This window comes from Osmerus eperlanus, chromosome 20 (assembly GCF_963692335.1).
Source record: "Osmerus eperlanus chromosome 20, fOsmEpe2.1, whole genome shotgun sequence".
Lineage (NCBI taxonomy): Eukaryota > Metazoa > Chordata > Actinopteri > Osmeriformes > Osmeridae > Osmerus > Osmerus eperlanus.
In genome coordinates, this window is record NC_085037.1 from 6,442,734 (window position 1) to 6,461,061 (window position 18,328).

The 18,328-nt window shown below is 49.7% G+C and overlaps 3 protein-coding genes across 4 annotated transcripts; 2 read left to right on the forward strand and 1 right to left on the reverse strand.

Moving 5' to 3' along the window:
* Positions 1–37: 37 nt before the first annotated feature.
* On the forward strand, positions 38–3,525 carry LOC134006874 (zinc finger and BTB domain-containing protein 12-like). The gene is made up of 5 exons (XM_062445975.1): positions 38–211; positions 744–986; positions 1,398–1,592; positions 1,926–2,072; positions 2,200–3,525. Exons 2-5 carry the CDS (start codon positions 783–785, stop codon positions 3,256–3,258), a joined length of 1,605 nt encoding a protein of 534 aa, XP_062301959.1. The 5' UTR covers positions 38–211; positions 744–782; the 3' UTR covers positions 3,259–3,525.
* A 250-nt stretch (positions 3,526–3,775) lies between these two features.
* nelfe (negative elongation factor complex member E) lies at positions 3,776–6,803 on the reverse strand. The gene is made up of 11 exons (XM_062445976.1): positions 6,604–6,803; positions 6,215–6,300; positions 5,997–6,066; positions 5,719–5,864; positions 5,545–5,619; positions 5,358–5,395; positions 4,993–5,246; positions 4,589–4,733; positions 4,416–4,470; positions 4,217–4,319; positions 3,776–4,087 (listed from the first exon to the last, which is right to left on the reverse strand). Exons 2-11 carry the CDS (start codon positions 6,287–6,289, stop codon positions 4,014–4,016), a joined length of 1,035 nt encoding a protein of 344 aa, XP_062301960.1. The 5' UTR covers positions 6,290–6,300; positions 6,604–6,803; the 3' UTR covers positions 3,776–4,013.
* A 61-nt stretch (positions 6,804–6,864) lies between these two features.
* Positions 6,865–18,268, forward strand: skic2 (SKI2 subunit of superkiller complex). 2 transcript variants are annotated; one of them, XM_062445967.1, is made up of 29 exons: positions 6,865–6,940; positions 7,346–7,467; positions 7,705–7,826; positions 8,084–8,201; positions 8,618–8,732; positions 8,909–8,983; positions 9,090–9,143; positions 9,257–9,414; positions 9,554–9,721; positions 9,976–10,121; positions 10,266–10,412; positions 10,590–10,674; positions 10,783–10,889; positions 11,031–11,177; positions 11,288–11,384; positions 11,621–11,833; positions 12,077–12,187; positions 12,297–12,408; positions 12,521–12,639; positions 12,882–13,013; positions 13,224–13,361; positions 13,476–13,580; positions 13,681–13,816; positions 13,919–14,045; positions 14,216–14,426; positions 15,017–15,127; positions 15,459–15,677; positions 16,409–16,549; positions 17,680–18,268. In XM_062445967.1, exons 1-29 carry the CDS (start codon positions 6,928–6,930, stop codon positions 17,878–17,880), a joined length of 3,750 nt encoding a protein of 1,249 aa, XP_062301951.1. In that variant the 5' UTR covers positions 6,865–6,927; the 3' UTR covers positions 17,881–18,268. The 2 variants fall into 2 exon arrangements, with proteins under 2 accessions (XP_062301951.1, XP_062301950.1); XM_062445966.1 differs by lacking the exon at positions 6,865–6,940 and adding an exon at positions 7,027–7,099.
* The last annotated feature ends 60 nt before the right edge of the window (positions 18,269–18,328 follow it).

Genomic DNA, 18,328 nt, shown 5'->3' on the forward strand with positions numbered 1-18,328 from the left:
TGCCCTGTTAACCGTAGTTGCTGGTCCTGCATCAGTCTCATTCCGCTGAAGTCATAAAAGGAAACGGGGAAATCAAATTAAGAACTGAATCACAGTCAGCCCATAGTAAAATAAGGGAAGTGAAATGTCCTTTCAGACCAAACGTAAACACAGCCAGCTAACTTAGCTCCTAACACATCAACAAGTTATCGAACGAAATTTGTATGTACTGGTAAGTAGATTGAAATGAGCGAGACATCTAAAAAATGTATAAAAAACTGATGAAAGCTAGACGACAGTTATTAACAGTTTAACGCCAGTCAGAAGCATGACAAGAGAACCCCCTTGTGTGTTAGCTTGCTAGCTAGCTTGCTAACGTAGCTGGTTACTGATTCTGCCTAACAATACATGTCTTTTAAACCTAGGTTGTCTAGCCAACCAACTAGCTCTACAGTACATAGACAATGTAATGCTAAGGAACGACTGCTTAGTTTAATCTTAAAATTGGGATACAAGGAAGGCCTAGCATTAGACTGGCACTATATTTCAAAACAATAAAGCAAGTCCTTTTGGGAAATTACAAGGAAACATATAGCCTAGAAATGTTTTCAGTTGTTTCATATGTTAAGTGATTCTTCTACAAAGTAGGTTGCCATTATTTGATTTGAGTTGTTTCCCTAAAACTTTGCTGTCACCCCCTTTCTTTCATCCCTCCCTTTCTTTCTTTTCTTTCCCTCCCTATTTTTCTATCTGACCTCTTCCAGGATTTTACACACACACATATTCTGTCACAGACTGTGAAGATGGGGATGCTGTGTTTCCGGTTACCCGGTCACGGTGACACCACCCTGAAGCACATGAACTCGCTGAGGTCCAAGCAGCACTTCTGTGATATCACCATTGTAGCGAGCGGCAGCCAGACGTTTCGGGGACACAAGGTGGTGCTGGCTGCCTGCTCTCCATTCCTCAGAGATCAGTTCTTGCTCAACCCTTCCTCAAAACTACAGGTACAACACATGGTCTAAAACAAGACTCAATATGTTGCCTTCCTAATACAGTATAGGGAAACATCAACCACGCATATTCCAGTCATTCTGTAAAGGCTGATTTCATATCTGAGGCAGCTAGACAGGAGTACACAGTGTTTGGGTTGTTTGGGCTAATCCATCCGATTTCCTGGTAGGGGATGCCAACTTAATACTTTCACTTCTCCACCCAGATGTCCATAAGGTCATAACGGCCCGGGATGGTGCTATAGTTTTTGGCTCTGTTCTTATCAGTGTTACACAGACATAGTTTGAGGCATATTACAGCAGCAAAACATTATGATAGAATATTTGAACACATTTAGTAATGTGACCAACAGACATATTTAGCATACTACTTGACAGATTCCCCCTCCCCCCCCCCTCTCCCAGGTATCAGTGCTTCACAGTTCCAGTGTGCTATGGGACCTGCTCCTGTCCTGTTACACTGGGGTGCTGCAGTTCAGCCACAAGGAGATCGTGAACTACCTGACGGCCGCTAGCTACCTGCAGATGGAGCACGTTGTGGAGAGATGTCGAGGAGCCCTGAACAAATACATGCAGCCTAGGAACCCCAGTCCACCCCAGGTGAGCTGTAGTCTTCAACATGATCATCTTATGGAAGGGTTCACTGGCCTCGTAGGTTGTTTGAAGTCAACAGCTGACTGAATGCAGTTTACTATCCCGATTATGATTGCCTTCAGACGTGGAAATTAAATGAAAAGTATTTAGATTACTGATTAAACTGTAGCTTTTTGATATAGCTTATTAAATAAGGGTTCCTATGTGGTCAGGCCATTTCTCAAAATGTTTAAGTGCACCTCATGTTCAAATCTTAACTTGACAGCAGAACTGTGAAAGTACCTAAATATAGAAAAATTATCTTTACATCTTTATTTTTTTATCCTTGCCTCTTTTCAGAGCATAAAAACAGAGGAAGGCTATTCGCTTCCCTCTATGTCACCAGTAGACCATTCCTCTTCTGCACAGTCCCCGGGTGATACCACTGACACACACACCCAGACACCCAACGATACCTGCGGCTCACTGGATGATTCCCTGATAAAGGTGTGGGCGTGTTCACCTACACGACTGTGCAATGGGTCCATCTGTCTGGCTGGTGCCAGTGCAATGTTTAGCAGTAAACATGATGGTCAAATTTGCACAACTCATTCCCAGTGTCCTGTTCTTTCAGGTGAATATCTTAGACGATGAGGAGTCCAGAGAAGACTATGGAGTCGACCAGGTGTACATTCAGGAGACCGGGCAGGTGATTGTCACCAAAAGAGAGGGTGACGAAGCAGACCCCACGGAGGGGCATGTTTACCTGGGGACGGACAGCATCATGGTGGAGGGTGACAGGGCAGAGGGGGAAGGGGAAGACGCCGCCTCACAAGCAACAGATCTGTGTATTAGCGGATTCATGAGGGAGGGGCTCAACGCTCTGAGACGCCGTTTGTCTGAGCCTAAAGTGGGTCGGGGGAGGGGTCGGGGGAGGGGGTTTAAGAAGAGGAAATGGAGCTCCTACAACGAGAGGAGGTCTGTAGGGGTTTCCTTTCCAGAAGAGTGGCCCTTTCCTACCGCAGGGGACATCACGGGGCAGGGCTTCGGCCTGGACTTCAGCCAGGAGGCACTGAGGGCGGCCTACCTGGCTGGCGAGCTCCCACAGCTGGACTTCAGGGTCGGGGAGACTCAAGGAGAGGAGGCCACCCCTGGAGATGCTGGTGGTACAGCCCATTATAGCTTGGATGAGGAAGGTCGACTGGAGATGGGGGCCGTACCAACGGACGAAGGGGGTGACGAGTCCGTGGCAGTGGTAGGGTCCACTTCCAGTGGGGCGGGTCCTGTGGCATGTGAGCACTGTGGACTAACGTTCCCCTCGGCCCACTCGCTGGCCGTCCACTCCCGCTCCACCCACCTGCTGTACGTGTGCCCTTGCTGTGGGAAGCACTTCCACCACTCCACCAACCTGGACCGTCACATGAGCGTCCACCGGGGGGCCAAGTCCCACAGCTGCCCGCTGTGCTTCAAGACCTTCACCCAGAAGTCCACGCTGTGCGACCACATGAACCTTCACAGCGGCGAGCGGCCGCACCACTGTGCCTACTGTCACGCTCGCTTCGCCCACAAGCCCGCCCTGCGGCGCCACCTGAAGGAGCAGCACGGGAAGACAACGGGGCAGAACTCTCTCCACGAGCAGGCGGAGAAGCAGAGGGAGCAGGGAGAAGGGGGGGGGGGGGCGGCCTCTCAATGAGGCGGAGAGGTCTGGCATGACGACGTGAGACAGAGACAGGCAGACCAGCTAGCCCTTGTTGGTGTGTGGGGGGGGGATGAAATGTTACTTGGGATTTTAAGTGTGATTTTGGAACAGGATGAGTGTGTGTGTGTGTGTGTGTGTGTCATGAAGGGAATACTACTGTTTTATTTTTAGACCCTAGAAACCTCCTTTAGACTCCTAGTATTCACTGGCTTACCAATAACATATTCTGTATTTATTATTAAATGATTTTAAACAATGTGAGTTTCTTGTTATGAACTGAAAAACCCAAGTGCTTATTGTGCGCACATCCAATTGTGTCTAGCTGTATTACTTTGCTTGAATATTGTACAAATGCCCAGTGTTACTTAAAAAGAAAGACGGTTGAATGAGATTAAACCATCTGCTAAATGAATAAGATGGAAGTGTTAGTATAGACACCATCACATTATTGGCAGACTGCCAAGTGTAATTGACTCTTATGCAAAGCAAGGACCCATCAAACTACTCGACGGAAAAAGGTATTGATGTGATTTATTGACCGTCACAAAACAACTGAGTACAAAAGCAGACCTATTGTTGACCTCGTCCTCATCTAATAGCACACAGAAGAAAAAGCATACAATATGAGACTGACACACAGTGCAGTTCATAGCTAACACAATTGACAACAAAAACTAAAATGCAGAAGAGAAATAAAAACAAAATGCTCTGTTCTTCTCTGGTCCACAGTGTGGTAAGACTCCTCTGGTTCACAAGAAATCTTCACTGTAGACAACTTGATTCCTCTTGTCCCTGTACGAGCCTTTGGCACTGTTCTGAACAGCTGGGAGAAGGAGAAAACATAAGATATATTGACAATTAGCACACAGATCAGTTGCCATATTAAGGGAAGGATTTCCATTTTTGCTGGGTAATTTAACAACCTTATGGTGTATGACCTAGTGATACTTACCCAGCGAGGCCCAGACAGATTTGCCAGTAGCTGCATCCAGCATTGGTTGCTTTCTGGCAATGCTGACTTTAATAGGGATCTCTCCTACTGTACTTCCATTCAGCTAAGAGACAGGAGAGACAGCAGCACATCCAGGTCAGATGAATACCGTGTGGGACACAGTGATGTCAGGATCCTAAACCAGCCGACAGTGCCTCACCTCAGCAACCACCTGATCCGCTGACTCCATCTTCTCAAAGGTGATGAACGCGCAACTTAAGGTAAAAGTGAGAAGGGATATGAGTAGAAGAAAAAACGACAACATACAAGTTCAATTCTTGAAAACCGCGTGTTTGCACTGTAATCAAGTACTTTGTCACTGTGCTGTCTTACTTGTGCGGGTTGTCCATGGTGAGGTCTATGATGTTGCCATGCAGTGAGAAGGCGGAGCGCAGGCTGTCCTCCACCAGGCCAGAGCCATACACGTACACCGTGTTCCCCTTCCTCACCCCCCGCCGCTCCGGGTACGAGTCCGATCCTGGCACAGGACAATTGAAAGGAAGAAGAAGAAAGAAAAACTGAAGTCTTCATTTTATTCATTTAGCAGACGCTTTTATCCAAAGTGGCATACAAATAGTGCATGTACTAAGTAGAGCTGATCATCAAGGACAAAACCATGGAAGGAGAGTAAGAAATAAATACAATGTTTTATGGCCAGTGATTAAAATCAATTTGTGTATAGGATTACGAACATGACAGTATAAAATATGGGCAGCCAATAAGGGGCGACTACTCACGTCTGAACGGCCCGTCTCTGTCTCTCTCCCGGTCTCGCTCTCGTTCCCTGCTCCTGTCTCTCTCTCTGTCGTGCTCCCTATCCCTGTCCCTTCCTCTGTCGCGATCTCTCTCCCTGTCCCTCTCTCTGTCTTTCTCTCTGTCCACCTCCCGTTCCCGCTCTCTGTCCCGGTCCACGTCCCTACTGGTGGACATGACACCGGGGTCCTCGTCGTCACGAGAACGCTCCCGCTCCCGCTCGCCTGGGCTGACAAAGCTGACACAGAGGGAGAGATGTTAGAAGGAGGGATGTTTGACTTCCAAGCAGAGGAAACAGAGAGTAGAAAACATCATGCCGTCAATTATTCATGAGAGCTTTTAGGGTTACCTCTCATATAGAGATTTTCTGCTGGCTCTCTTGCCGGACTAGACGGAAAAAAATAAATATTTAAAAGAGAACAGATTCTGTTATCTTCTCAAAATTGTTTCACGGCCATGTTGAAATACTACGGAAATTTGAATCCTAACGGAGGATTATATTCAGTTATTAGGGGTTTCCCCTGTAATCTCAGTACCTCAGGTAGCTCTTCATCAATGGAGACGCTCCTTTGGAATGGTAGGAAGGCTGGAATTGGGCCTTTTTCTGGGTCCTTGAGGAAGAACAGATTTTAACCGATAAGTGCTGGTTCATAAGGGAAATACCCGTAAGACAGTTATGTACTATTTATGCTTGTACATAATGTATCCACCTTTAGTTTGATCTCTAGTGTTCTGGAGCGTTTAAAGCCAGAGTTTTTGTTTTCTGACTTGATTGCACTTATGGCTCCGGACTTGATCAACATTTTAGCCTGCTCCGTAGCTGTCGCTGTGTCGACTACAGGCTGGTCTGACAGGGCTAGGAAAAGTAAGGAGAGAGAGCATAGTGAAAGATCAATCTAATGTGCAGGGATTCCATGTAAATAGGCATAACATTTCAAATCAATATTTGTATTGAAGAAAAAACTATGGCCAGTGAAAACACACATACTCCGTTTTAATCCACTCTGATTCGTCTGGCTTGTTGAACTCTGCTTTTTCAAAGCCATGAGGGCTTTTTTCTTGAGGAGTGAGAAAATAAATTGTAAATAGGGTAAATAGGCTGGTTATTGGTCTACTGAATACCACACCCATACTTTTTTTTTTACAATTATTAATGGTATCGCAGTTTTTTCTTGAAAAGTGTGATGTTTGTTTCTATGTAGATACCTTCTTTTTGAGTTTGGCATATTTTTTCTGCAACGACTCCTCTTCCTCTGTCAGAGAGCTAGGGAAGACCACCATGGCAAACCTTTCTGTGAACACAGAGATTAATTCATAATATCAGTAAACAGTAGCTAGCCAACAACTAATTGTTTAAGAGCAATACATGTTTGCAGCTAGTTAATTATCTAGTTAGCTAGCATAAGTTAGCCAGTCTAGTATAGTGCCTAGTCTATCTCGATGACCACTCATTCACAATGAAAACAACCTCTTGCAAATCTGCCCTTTAGCTAGCAGGTATGATCAAGTAAAACCATAGGATACATTAATTTAACTACACAACTGCACAACAACCAAAACACAAATCATGAATTGTAATGATATTGATATAGTACCAGTGTATCCGTCTCTACAGTCTGTTTTCTCCCGATTCCAAGCTTGACAAAACACTTGCGCATGAATATGACGTGATGTGTCTTTGTTGTCGGGTGAGGGGATTGTAAGAAATGTTTATACGAGTAAATCGATAAATTATGTAATATTTAGAAATACGAATAGATGCATTTCACTAAGTATAATATTATGTTGTCTACAAGTATTTCTTTTTATTTGATCGTTTCAAACACACTTCCGCTAATCACAACTGTAACTTCCGACGCGACGCGACACAGTACTGACAGTGTTGCAGCTGCACAGAAACTTATACTTGCGGAGGAGACATGGAAAGAATAGGTAGATATATCTATTGAAATGGTTAATGCAGGCATACTGTAACATCCTCTAGACTTTGTAGTTTCCTATACGGATGTTTGACAAATTACCTAGAGATTTACATGACAAATGTGTTAGCCAGGGCTAGCAAGAGACTGTTTTCTCTCTATCTTAACTTAGGTTAGCTAGCTACCTACAGTACCTAGGTATTATCAAAATGTATATCAAAATGTTCTATAGACTTCGTTTTGTTAGCCAATAAAGTATTTTGAAATGGCATCAAGTAAGATGTTGAGTTCCAGAGAGGACACATCTAGACTTGACTTTAGTTCTATTGTCATTGACACTGATCATTGAACCTATTCATCATACAAAGTCGTCTATTCACCCCCGTTTTTAAACTATAGTATGCCTCTCCCTCTACAGTTCTGCCCCCCGTGGGGCCCACAGACCTGCCCATGTCCTTGCTGGAGATGGGCTGCTCTGGCAGGTTCGAGCTCATCACAGACCCACTGCCAAAGAACCAGCCTTTACCTCCTCTGAGCACGGTCAGTATGGCGATTTGTGGCTTAGGTGACATGTTTTCCTTCTTGAAATAACAAGGACCAGATAACTACACGTGGATAAAAAGTGATATAAATAACCATGTTGACATAGTTTGGATACACTATCTATGGCTTGACCCCATCAGTCGGCATTAACCAGCAGCACATATTCATTTGAACCAGTCCTATCCCATCTCTCTCCCCTATTTCCCCCACATTATCTCGTTCATCTCTCCTCAGCTCCCCCATGGCCTCCCCCCCACCAGTGTGGACCTAAAGACGGAGGTAGAGAAGCGCTTCCTACGCGACCCTGCCTGGCTCCCCTTACATGACACAGATGCCGCCTTCCAGAAGTTTCTGAAGTGAGTGGCTTAAATTGCATCTTGATGCTTGACCGTCTACAATTACAAATTGTAGAAATTATCCTATAAATGGTCTTTAGTATGTCAAATAGTATGATGCACTGATAGAAATAAAATTCATTATAATATTAATCCAGTACAGGGGCACTTTCCCTTGACTGTATTGGGTTGGAATTGTTACCAATTTCATTCGGGATTAAAAAAGTGAATGAAACTGAGATTAACTGACTGCCAGTTGTGTTGTTGTTTTTCCTTAGGGTGGCCCACAGGGAGATGGACGTGGACTCACTGCTCCTCTGCTCCTCCGCTCCCCTCCACTCTGGGCTGTCTGTGGTCAGAGACCCCACCACAGGAATGCTCCTGGACTTCACTGAGGTAGCTCACACAATCGCATTGAAAACGTTTATTCCACATATTTTTCCTAGATAGACTCAATTGCTTTTGTTTCATTGTTACTATATTGTATGTCTTTTTTTGACCTATTTTAAAAGTAATCTACATGTTTGTTATTTATGTCAAACAAAAAAGTACTTTGTGTTATATGAATGCTTGACATTCCTTGATGATAAAGGGAATTGTACTGAATCAAACTTCATTCAGCCATAAGTAGACAAGTGTTAAAGGCTGTGTTAAGTGTCTGAAGTGATCAGTCTTTGGTTGGAAGTAATGTATAAATTGCATGTAATGTATAAATCATTTTAGCAGATGCATTCATGTCTTACAATTAAATACAATTCCCCTCCTTCACTTCAATTCCCCTCCTTCACTTTTGCTATGTGGTTCTCTTTCAGGTGCTGCTGGAGAACACAGGTCTTTCATCAAAGAATTCTCTTTCTCTGCAACGGCAGCCTGGACCCCCATCTGAAAGCTTGAGAGGAAGCAACACCAACTACCCCTTCCTTCCCGGTGAGGGCCGCTCAGCATCACTCTTCTGATCTGAACACTAGAGAACCGTTTGTGTCAGTGTCTGTGATGCATGGCTGTAGTGGCGTGCCACTTAGTAAGGTCATATTGACCTTTTCCTCTCTCTCACACTCTCTCTGTTTCGGCTTTTCTTTCTGTCTTTCTTTCCTTTCTTCTAGGTGGGATGGATGAGCTCACACTGGAGCAGATCAAGACGAAGTCTGACCTGGAGGAGGACATAGACTTTGAGAACAGTGAGATAAACAATGATAAAGGAAATACGGATCTTAGGAGCTTCTTGGCTGAGCCAGAACAGTGTCTCCTGTTGGGTTGTTAAAGATGCCTTTCCTTTGTCCTCAGATTTACTCACTGTGGCCCCTGGACTTAAAGCTGATATGGACTTCAGTGATAAAAGTGGGTATGAAGTACACGTTTTGCTGCATACGTACAACATATATTGTCCCTCTGGCATGTGTATTTTTTACTCTTCTATTCTAATGTCCCTCTTTTATTGAACCAATCCAAAGATGCCAAAACTGCGAAGGCACCAGTCAACCTCTTGTCCCTCCTGTCCACCTTTGATGACATCATTGACGTGCACCCAGAGGGGCAGGAGACAGGCCAGGAAGGTGGAGATGCTCCTAAACTACCCAGAACCAACAGCCTGGAGGACCTGGGGATCAAGGTATGGAGAACGGTGTCCAACATCTGAAGCGTCAGAGAAGTAGCTCAGTCTGTCACTCCAGAGGTCGTTATTTCATTCGAACACTGTGCTTCCATCTCCAGATGCTGCTCAGTAGTAACAAGCCTCCTTCCTGTTTCAGGACTCTGTTTCCACCCCCACGCCAGCCGCAGCTGTCGCCACCCCGTGTCATGAGGGGGTGTCCAAGCCAGCAGCGGCCCAGGAGGAGACCAAGAAATGGGCCATTCCGGTCGACATCACCTCCCCCTGTGAAGACTTTTACAAACGCATCCCCAACCCAGCCTTCAAGGTACTGACTCACCAGACGCCGGGAATAACGTTTGATAGAACCGCTGATTCCTTGATGACATTATTGAATGATTACGTAGCAACAAGAGTGCTCCATAATTTACCATGGGTTGTAATGTCATGTTGAGGGGTTATGATGATTAGCATTGTGTTTTTTAGATCAATATGTGTTTCATAAAAAGGATGTATTTTTGACGAGTCACTGTTTGGCTCGGTACTTCCCTAAACCCCCACCCCCTCCCCTCTCTCTCCCAGTGGCCTTTTGAGTTGGACGTGTTCCAGAAGCAGGCGGTGCTGAAGCTGGAGGCCCACGAGTCTGTGTTTGTGGCTGCTCACACATCTGCAGGCAAAACAGTGGTGGCAGAATATGCCATTGCATTATCCCAGAAACACATGACCAGGTTGGTAGGAATGGAATTATACCCAGCAGAGATTGACCCCCACCCTTTCTTTTCAACCCCGATATTCCCAACACTGTACTTTGTTGTTTGCTATCGCGGGGCGTGACTATACCCTAACCCGACGTACGGTCTGTGCTCTGATAGGACCATCTACACCTCCCCCATCAAGGCTCTGTCCAATCAAAAGTTTCGGGACTTTAAGGCCACGTTCAGTGACGTGGGTCTGCTGACGGGGGATGTTCAGCTGAGCCCTGAGGCCTCCTGCCTCATCATGACCACGGAGATACTGAGGTGCTGACAGAACACAGCCAACCACCCACACAGCCCACTGCCCCTCTGACAGAACACAGCCAACCACCCACACAGCCCACTGCTCCTCACTAACATGACATCAGACTATATTAAACACTTTGACTAAGAGTGTGTGTGTCTCTCTCTCTCTCACACACTCTTTTTCCCCTGTCTCAGGTCTATGCTCTATAACGGCTCTGAGGTGATCAGAGATCTAGAGTGGGTGATCTTTGACGAGGTTCACTACATTAATGACGCTGAGGTAAGCGGTCTCCTCCCTTCATTATGTACCAGTACAAATCAACAAATGGATCTTGTTCCTTTTTTTCTTATCCACTCTCTGTCCCCCCCCCCCTCTCCATCCCTTTAGAGGGGAGTGGTGTGGGAGGAAGTACTGATCATGTTGCCTGAACACGTCAGCCTCATTCTCCTGAGCGCCACCGTGCCCAACGCTATCGAGTTCAGCGAGTGGATTGGGTAGGTCATGCACTTTGACCTCTTGGTCTCAGGTTTGGCCCACCAACCAACAACCACATAGGATATTCAGAAGATAATCTCTCTGCTCCCCCCCCCCCCCGACCACCGCCTCCCATTCCTCCCCCTCTCCTCCCTCCCCAGGCGTATTAAGAAGAAGCACATCTATGTGATCAGCACAGTGAAGAGGCCAGTGCCCCTGGAACACAACCTCTACACAGGCAACAGCACCAAGACCCAGAAAGAGATGTTTCTCCTGATAGATGCCACAGGCAACTTCATCACCAAAGGGTAGAAACCTGCTTCTTCTCAGTCCGACAATAACCCCTTTTTATTACAGTTGTCATGTGAGGTTCGTACAGAGGATGACTTGGATGTGGTCTGTTTCCTTTCCTTTCCAGATACTATGCTGCAGTGGATGCCAAGAAGGAAAGAACTAGTAAACATGCCCAGTCCTTCGGCTCGAAAAACACGTCTCAGAACACCTCAGCCAACCAAGTCAGTTTCTCCCTCTTGCCAACACTCTCTTTCTCTCCCACTGTCATTCCTTTTATCTTGGCCTCCGCTGCTTTACCCATCCCCCCCCCCCCTCTCTCTCTCTCTCTCTCTCTCTCTCTCTCTCTCTCTCTCTCCTCTCTCTCTCACTTCCTGCATCCCCTCATCTTGCATCTTGTCTATTTTCACCGTTACTCCACTCTCACCCCTGTCTTCACCTTGTTGTCCCTCCCCCCCAGGACCGTTCAGTGTGGCTCTCCCTCCTCCACTTCCTGTCCCAGCGACAGCAGACGCCCGTGGTGGCGTTCACCTTCTCCCGGACACGCTGCGACGACAACGCACGCTCGCTGTCCTCCATGGACCTGACCAGCTCTGTGGAGAAGGCAGAGATCCATTCCTTCTTCCAGAAGAGCCTGAGTCGCCTCAGGGGACTTGATCGCCAGCTACCTCAGGTAACTCCAGAGTCAGCTGCTCCAGGAAGGGGCCTAACTCCAGGGTTAGCTACCCCAGGTTAGGGGCCTGTCCCCAGGGTTAGCTACCCCAGGTTAGGGGCCTGTCCCCAGGGTTAGCTACCCCAGGTTAGGGGCCTGTCCCCAGGGTTAGCTACCCCAGGTTAGGGGCCTGTCCCCAGGGTTAGCTCAGTAGGACACAGGTGATCACATTGCTTCCTTCCTCCTATCCTGCACCCATCTCAGATCCTGCTGATGAGGGACCTGTTGAAGAGGGGGATAGGCTTGCATCACAGTGGAATCCTGCCAATCCTGAAGGAGGTCATTGAGATGCTCTTCTCTCGCGGGCTTGTAAAGGTGAGTATGAGGGGACTCTCTTGGGCCTGTGATTTGGTCTCCTGCACCTCATCTCCTCCTTGCTCTCTCTAGTCGTCTGTCAAGCCGTTGCTCTCTCTCTCCCTCCCAGGTTCTGTTTGCCACAGAGACGTTTGCCATGGGGGTCAACATGCCCGCCAGAACCGTGGTGTTTGACAGTATCAGGAAACACGACGGAACTGGCTTCAGGAACCTGCTGCCTGGTATTTACATTTGACACCTCTTACTTTTCATTCATTTACCAGACGCTTTCACCCGAAGCGACCTGCTAAACTCTTTGTGCCGTGTATGTCCGTTTCCCTCTCCCACTCTCAGGAGAGTACATCCAGATGGCAGGTCGAGCTGGCAGGAGAGGCCTGGACGCCACTGGGACCGTGATCATCCTGTGTAAGACCGGGGTTCACGACATGGGAGAACTCCACTCCATGATGCTGGTGAGAACCTCTCCCCTCCTCCTCCACCATATCCCTATACGTACACCTGCCCTCACAAGGGGCCACCACCAGCTGATCTCACCGCCAGTCTGGTCAAGCTGTGTGAGGGGGTTCTCTCCCAGCCCGTCTGCAGCCCGTGTGACTGGATAGGAGGAGAGGACAGCTCTACAGTACATAGTACTGTCTGAGTGCTGGATCCTGCCTGTGTGTTGGACTGGAGTGGTGCTTGTCTGTGTGTGCAGGGCAAGCCCACTGTGCTGCAGTCCCAGTTCAGGCTGACCTACACCATGATCCTCAACCTGCTCCGAGTGGAGGCCCTCAGGGTCACCGACATGATGAGGCGGAGCTTCTCCGAGAGCCACCGAGACACCCAGGTACTACACCACCCAGCATGCACCAGAAGGGAACAGACGCCGAACGGCCGCTTTCGGCCTTTTTCTCACCGTCCGGTTGTCAATTGTTCTGCTCTGCGCTCCTTTCCCGCTCTCCATCTGTTCTTCCTTTTCTCTCTCCTGTCCTCCACCTCCCCTCCTTTCCTCTCTCCTCTCCTCCTCTTCCTGTCCTCTTCCTCTCCTCCTCTCAAGGCCCATGAGAAGCAGATAGTCCAGCTCAGGCGGACCCTGGCGTCTCTTCCTCCCCTGGACATCGAGGGGCATCTGTCTGACCTGGTGCCTTACTACCACACAGTCACTGAGCTGCACATCTCTGCTCAGGCCCTGCAGGTACACACACACACAGACGCATGCACACACTGAAATGGAGATATTGCGCACATGTCTGGACAGCACATTTATATGTTCTTGTTTGCGTGTTCCTCCTTGTCCGGTCTGTTTCAGAAAGCCGTGATGGAATCTTCTAGCGGCTTGAAAGCTCTGTCTGTGGGACGAGTCATACTGGTCAACAACAAACAGCACCTGAACGCTCTGGGAGTCATCTTACAGGTGTGTGTGTGTGTGTGTGTGCGTGTGTATGTGTGTGACAACAAGGACTTCCCCTGCACCAACCCTCTCACATTTCGACTTTTCTGCTTGTGTGTTCCAGGTGTCCAACGACTCCATGAATCGTACGTTCACGTCTCTGGTGATCTGTGAGAAGGGCAACGAGGAGGGGGCAGGGACCGCTCCAGACACGAGCTCCACCCCTCAGCTCTACAACACCAGCCTCTTCATACCAGACGGTCAGCGCTCACTCACTCTCACACACACACACACACACGTCCAGAGTCTCCCTCCCTCCGTGTGACTGCTGCAGTGACCCTCTGTGCTGTGCTCGGTCCCAGGCCCCTGCAGTCACACAGTCCAAAAGCTCAAGCAGCAGGACATCTCAGCCATCACAGTGAAGACCCTGAAGGTGATACCTGAGAGGATCATCGACAACTACAGCAAGAGGCAGCAGCTACGCTTCCGGTATGTGTGGGGGGGGCGCGCGCGCTCGCTCGCTCTTAATTGAATATTATGTGTTTTTTTCCTCCATTATATTGTCACCATTAAAAACTGGTGAGTTTGTGTAGGCGACTCGACATCGAATCATTTTACAACTCTCTCACTGTTTTTCTCCCCTCCCCATGTCTCCGAAGGCTTGATCCTCCCGGCCAGGCCATCTCCACGGCGACCCAGGAGCTCCTGCGGTTAGCGGAGGCTAACCCGGAGGGGCTGGCGACCCTTGACCCCGTGAAGGACCTCCACCTGAAGAGTGTGGAGGTGGTGGAGGACGTGATGAGGCTGCGCTCGCTGCAGGACTGCCTCCGAGACTTCACGTGCATACACTCCCCCACCTTCACAGAGCATGTGAGCCAGGGTCTGCTGGGGGGGGCCGGGGGGGGGGGGGATACTGCAGGTGGCGTCCAGGATGAGCGACTCCTCGTCTCCGATGAATGTGGAAGGACAGGGCGCATCGCTCTCTATTAGCAGGGAGAGGGAGAGAGGAGGGAGCGAAAGAATGAGAGAGAGAGAGAGAGAGAGAGAGAGAGAGAGAGAGAGAGAGAGAGGGGGGGGGGGGGGGAGAGGGGGAGAGAGAGAGAAGTGGAGAGGGAGAGAGAGAGATGGGAGAGAGAGAGATAACACAGCATATCATTAGATCCATCACTCACCCACTGCAAGATTGCTAATTAGGTTGTGTGACAGGATATCTAACACACACTCAGACACTCTCTATTCTCACTGTTTTCTCTCAAATATGTGTGTGAAAGTGGTGGTGTGGCTAGATAGGATGCTTTATGATGTTTACTGTACATCTGGGAATATTGCTAGTGTGGGGAAATGTTTTGTACTGTAAACTTGAATATCCCCAACTGTCTCTTCCCCTTCCTTTTGTCTCTATCTCTTTCTTCCACCTTTTACCCCTCCATCTTCCTCTCCCTTTCTCTCCCGTGTGTCAGTTCATCCGGGTGCAAGAGAGGATGAAGGTGCAAGAGGATCTGGACAAGCTCCTCTTCCTCACCTCCGACCAGTCTCTGTCTCTGCTGCCAGAGTACCACCAGAGGATCGAGGTCTGTCCCCCCTCACCAACCTCACCGCCCATCCTCCTGTCCCTCCGGCCCCCCCTGTCCCCATCCTTCTGGCCACCCCCTCCCCCCCATGGCCCACTCACCGCCTGCTAGCAGAGCCACGCCTCGTTCCCTTCACACTGTCCTTCCCGCTGAACCTCCCGGCATCCACCGCTCGACACAAACACAGCAGCATTACCTGTTGTATCTCTGTATAAACTCCACAAATACGCGTCATTACTCTGTCATCGCCACGTTCTAACTGTAGAACAGGGAGGTAGGGACAGCGTGACAGCAGAGTGACCCAGATGCGTCCCCTCTCCCCCGCCGCCAGGTGCTCAAGTCCCTGGACTACGTGGACAAGGGCGGGGCGGTGCAGCTGAAGGGCCGCGTGGCGTGCCAGGTCTCCTGCCACGAGCTGCTGCTGACCGAGCTGCTGTTTGAGAACGCCCTGAGCCCCCTGGCCCCGGAGGAGAGCGCCGCCCTGCTGTCCTGCCTGGTGTTCACGCAGAAGACCCAGGTGGAGCCCCACCTCACCAGCACCCTGCAGGAGGTGAGGAGCACGCTCGTTCACCCGCAGCAGCACCAGGAAGTACATTTGGCGTGTTCGTTTGAATACATTTGAATGGATGCTCGTCGCTGTGTGTTTTCCACCGAGCCTTGTATGCATGCGTAAGGATGGCGAGAGGAGGAGATACGTTTGTCATGTGAGCCAGGTTCCATTTGACCTACTGTACAACGTTTAATCGAGGGCTAGTCTGACTTTACTGGTGACGCATACGCACAGGACAGGACACACTCAACTGGCTTTCCCCGTGGCAAGGGCACCTTACCTGAAGCAACACACATACAGACCCCCCCACACACACACACACTCACACACAGTGTCTGTGTGGGTTGTCAAGCAGCCCAGGGACATGGAAGTGCTTTCTAGAAGCTTGAATTAGTGATGACTCGCCGTCGCATACAGAGCTGTTTTTACAGGAAGGCTGTAACACTTTGAGTGGACACTGAACGGGCTCCCTGAACACGGGTAGTGGGCTTCCGCACTGCACGTCGGGGAGGAAACGCCGGCCGAGGTCTCGGAGCCTCGGCAGGAGAGCTGAGGGCATGTTTCATGTTCAAGAGCTCCTCGTGGGACTAATCTGTTAGCGTGCGCGAGCGAGCGAGCCTCTTCGTTTGACCTTTCCTTCTCTCCTTCTGTCTCTCCTTCTCTCTCTCTTTTATCCAACTCCCTTTCCCCCCCTCCCTCTCTTCCGCCCTCCCCCCCCCCCCCTCCCTCAGGGTATTGCGCGCGTGCTGTCTGTGGCCCAGCGTATCGGCGAGCTGCAGAGGAGTTTTGGGATAGCCCAGACGGCTGAGGACTTTGTGTCCCAGTTGAAGTTTGGTTTGACCGAGGTGGTTTACTGCTGGGCCAGGGGCATGGTGAGACTAAATGCACCACTCACCCTCCGCATCTCATCACACAGGCACCATGATTTCTGGGAAATGTGGTATACAACGGAATGGCCAAGCAGGATGACATGTTTCTGTCACTGCAAAAAAAAGTGTCTGTCCTGAGGTTTTCCTCTCCTATAATTATTTCACCTGCTGTCCTCTCTTCCTGTTTGTCATCTTGTCCTGCCCCGCCTTTTCCTCCCGCTGCCTCTCCTTTGGTCTCCTTTCCTTCTCCTGTTCAACCCCTGTCTCGTCTCCTTGTGTCTCGTCTTCTCCTCTCCTCCTATCTCCTCTCCTCCTATCTCCTCTCCTTCTCTCCTTCCGTTTACTCTCTCTTGCTCACCATCCGGCCTACTCTCCCCCTCTCTCCTGTCTCCACCCCTCCTCTCTCCCCTCTCTCCAGGTCTCCACCCTCCTCTCCCCCTCTCTCCTGTCTCCTCCCCTCCCCTCTCTCTCCGTCTCCTCCTCTACCCTCTCTCCCGGTCTCCTCCCCTCTCTCGCTCCCCCTCTCTCCTGTCTCCTCCCACACCTCCCCTCTCCCTGGTCTCCATCCCCTCCCAACCCCTCTCTCCTGTCCTCCCCTCCTCTACCCCTCTCTCCTGTCTCCACCCCTCCTCTCCCCTCTCTCCTGTCTCCCTCCCCTCCCCCTCTCTCCTGTCTCCTCCCCTCCTCTACCCCTCTCTCCTGTCTCCTCCCCTCCTCTCCCCCTCTCTCCTGTCTCCACCCCTCCTCTCCCCCTCTCTCCTGTCTCCTCCCCTCTCTCCTGTCTCTCCCCTCCTCTACCCCTCTCTCCTGTCTCCTCCCCTCTCCCCCCTCTCTCCTGTCTCCACCCCTCCTCTCCCCCTCTCTCCTGTCTCCTCCCCTCCCCCTCTCTCCTGTCTCCACCCCTCCTCTCCCCCTCTCTCCTGTCTCCTCCCCTCCCCCTCTCTCCTGTCTCCTCCCCTCCTCTACCCCTCTCTCCTGTCTCCTCCCCTCCTCTCCCCCTCTCTCCTGTCTCCACCCCTCCTCTCCCCCTCTCTCCTGTCTCCTCCTTTTCCCCTCTCTCCTGTCTCTTCTCCCCTCCCTCCTCTCCCCTCTCTCCTCCCCTCCCTCTGTCTCCTTGCCTCCTCCCCTCTCAGCCGTTTGCGGAGATCGCCCAGCTGACTGACGTCCAGGAGGGCACGGTGGTGCGCTGTATCCAGCGCCTGGACGAGGTGCTGAAGGAGGTGCGCCAGGCGGCCCGCATCGTAGGAGACTCAGTCTTGGGCAGCAAAATGGAGAAGGCCTCCCTGGCCATCCGCAGAGACATCGTCTTCACCGCTTCACTCTACACACACTGAGGGAAAGGAGGGATGATAGAAAGAGGAGGGGGGGGGGGGAGTGTTGTGTGTGCGTGTGAAGGTGCCTGCTGCCAAGCATGTTTTGGTTCTCGATTTGGTGTGTGAGCATGTGCCAAAGAGGTAGAATGAAAGAGATAGAAAGGGAGAGAGAAAGATAGAGAGTATGTGTGTGTGTGTGTGTTTTGCGTACATTATGTGTGCACGCAAGAATAAAGACAGGGAAAGAATATGAACATACTCATTTGTTTGTGTATGTTGTTTACATGTGAGTTTGGGCAATTCTCCCTTCAATTGCCACTTGGAATGTGACCAAAATTGGAATGAGAGTCAAATGGTTTGTAATTTACTGTACAGAAATAAAATCCACTGCATTGCTTACTGTCATACACATTTTGATCTTGTCTGTGAAGTCGGTTCCTATAAAATGTTGTGTTTAATAGTTTTCAAT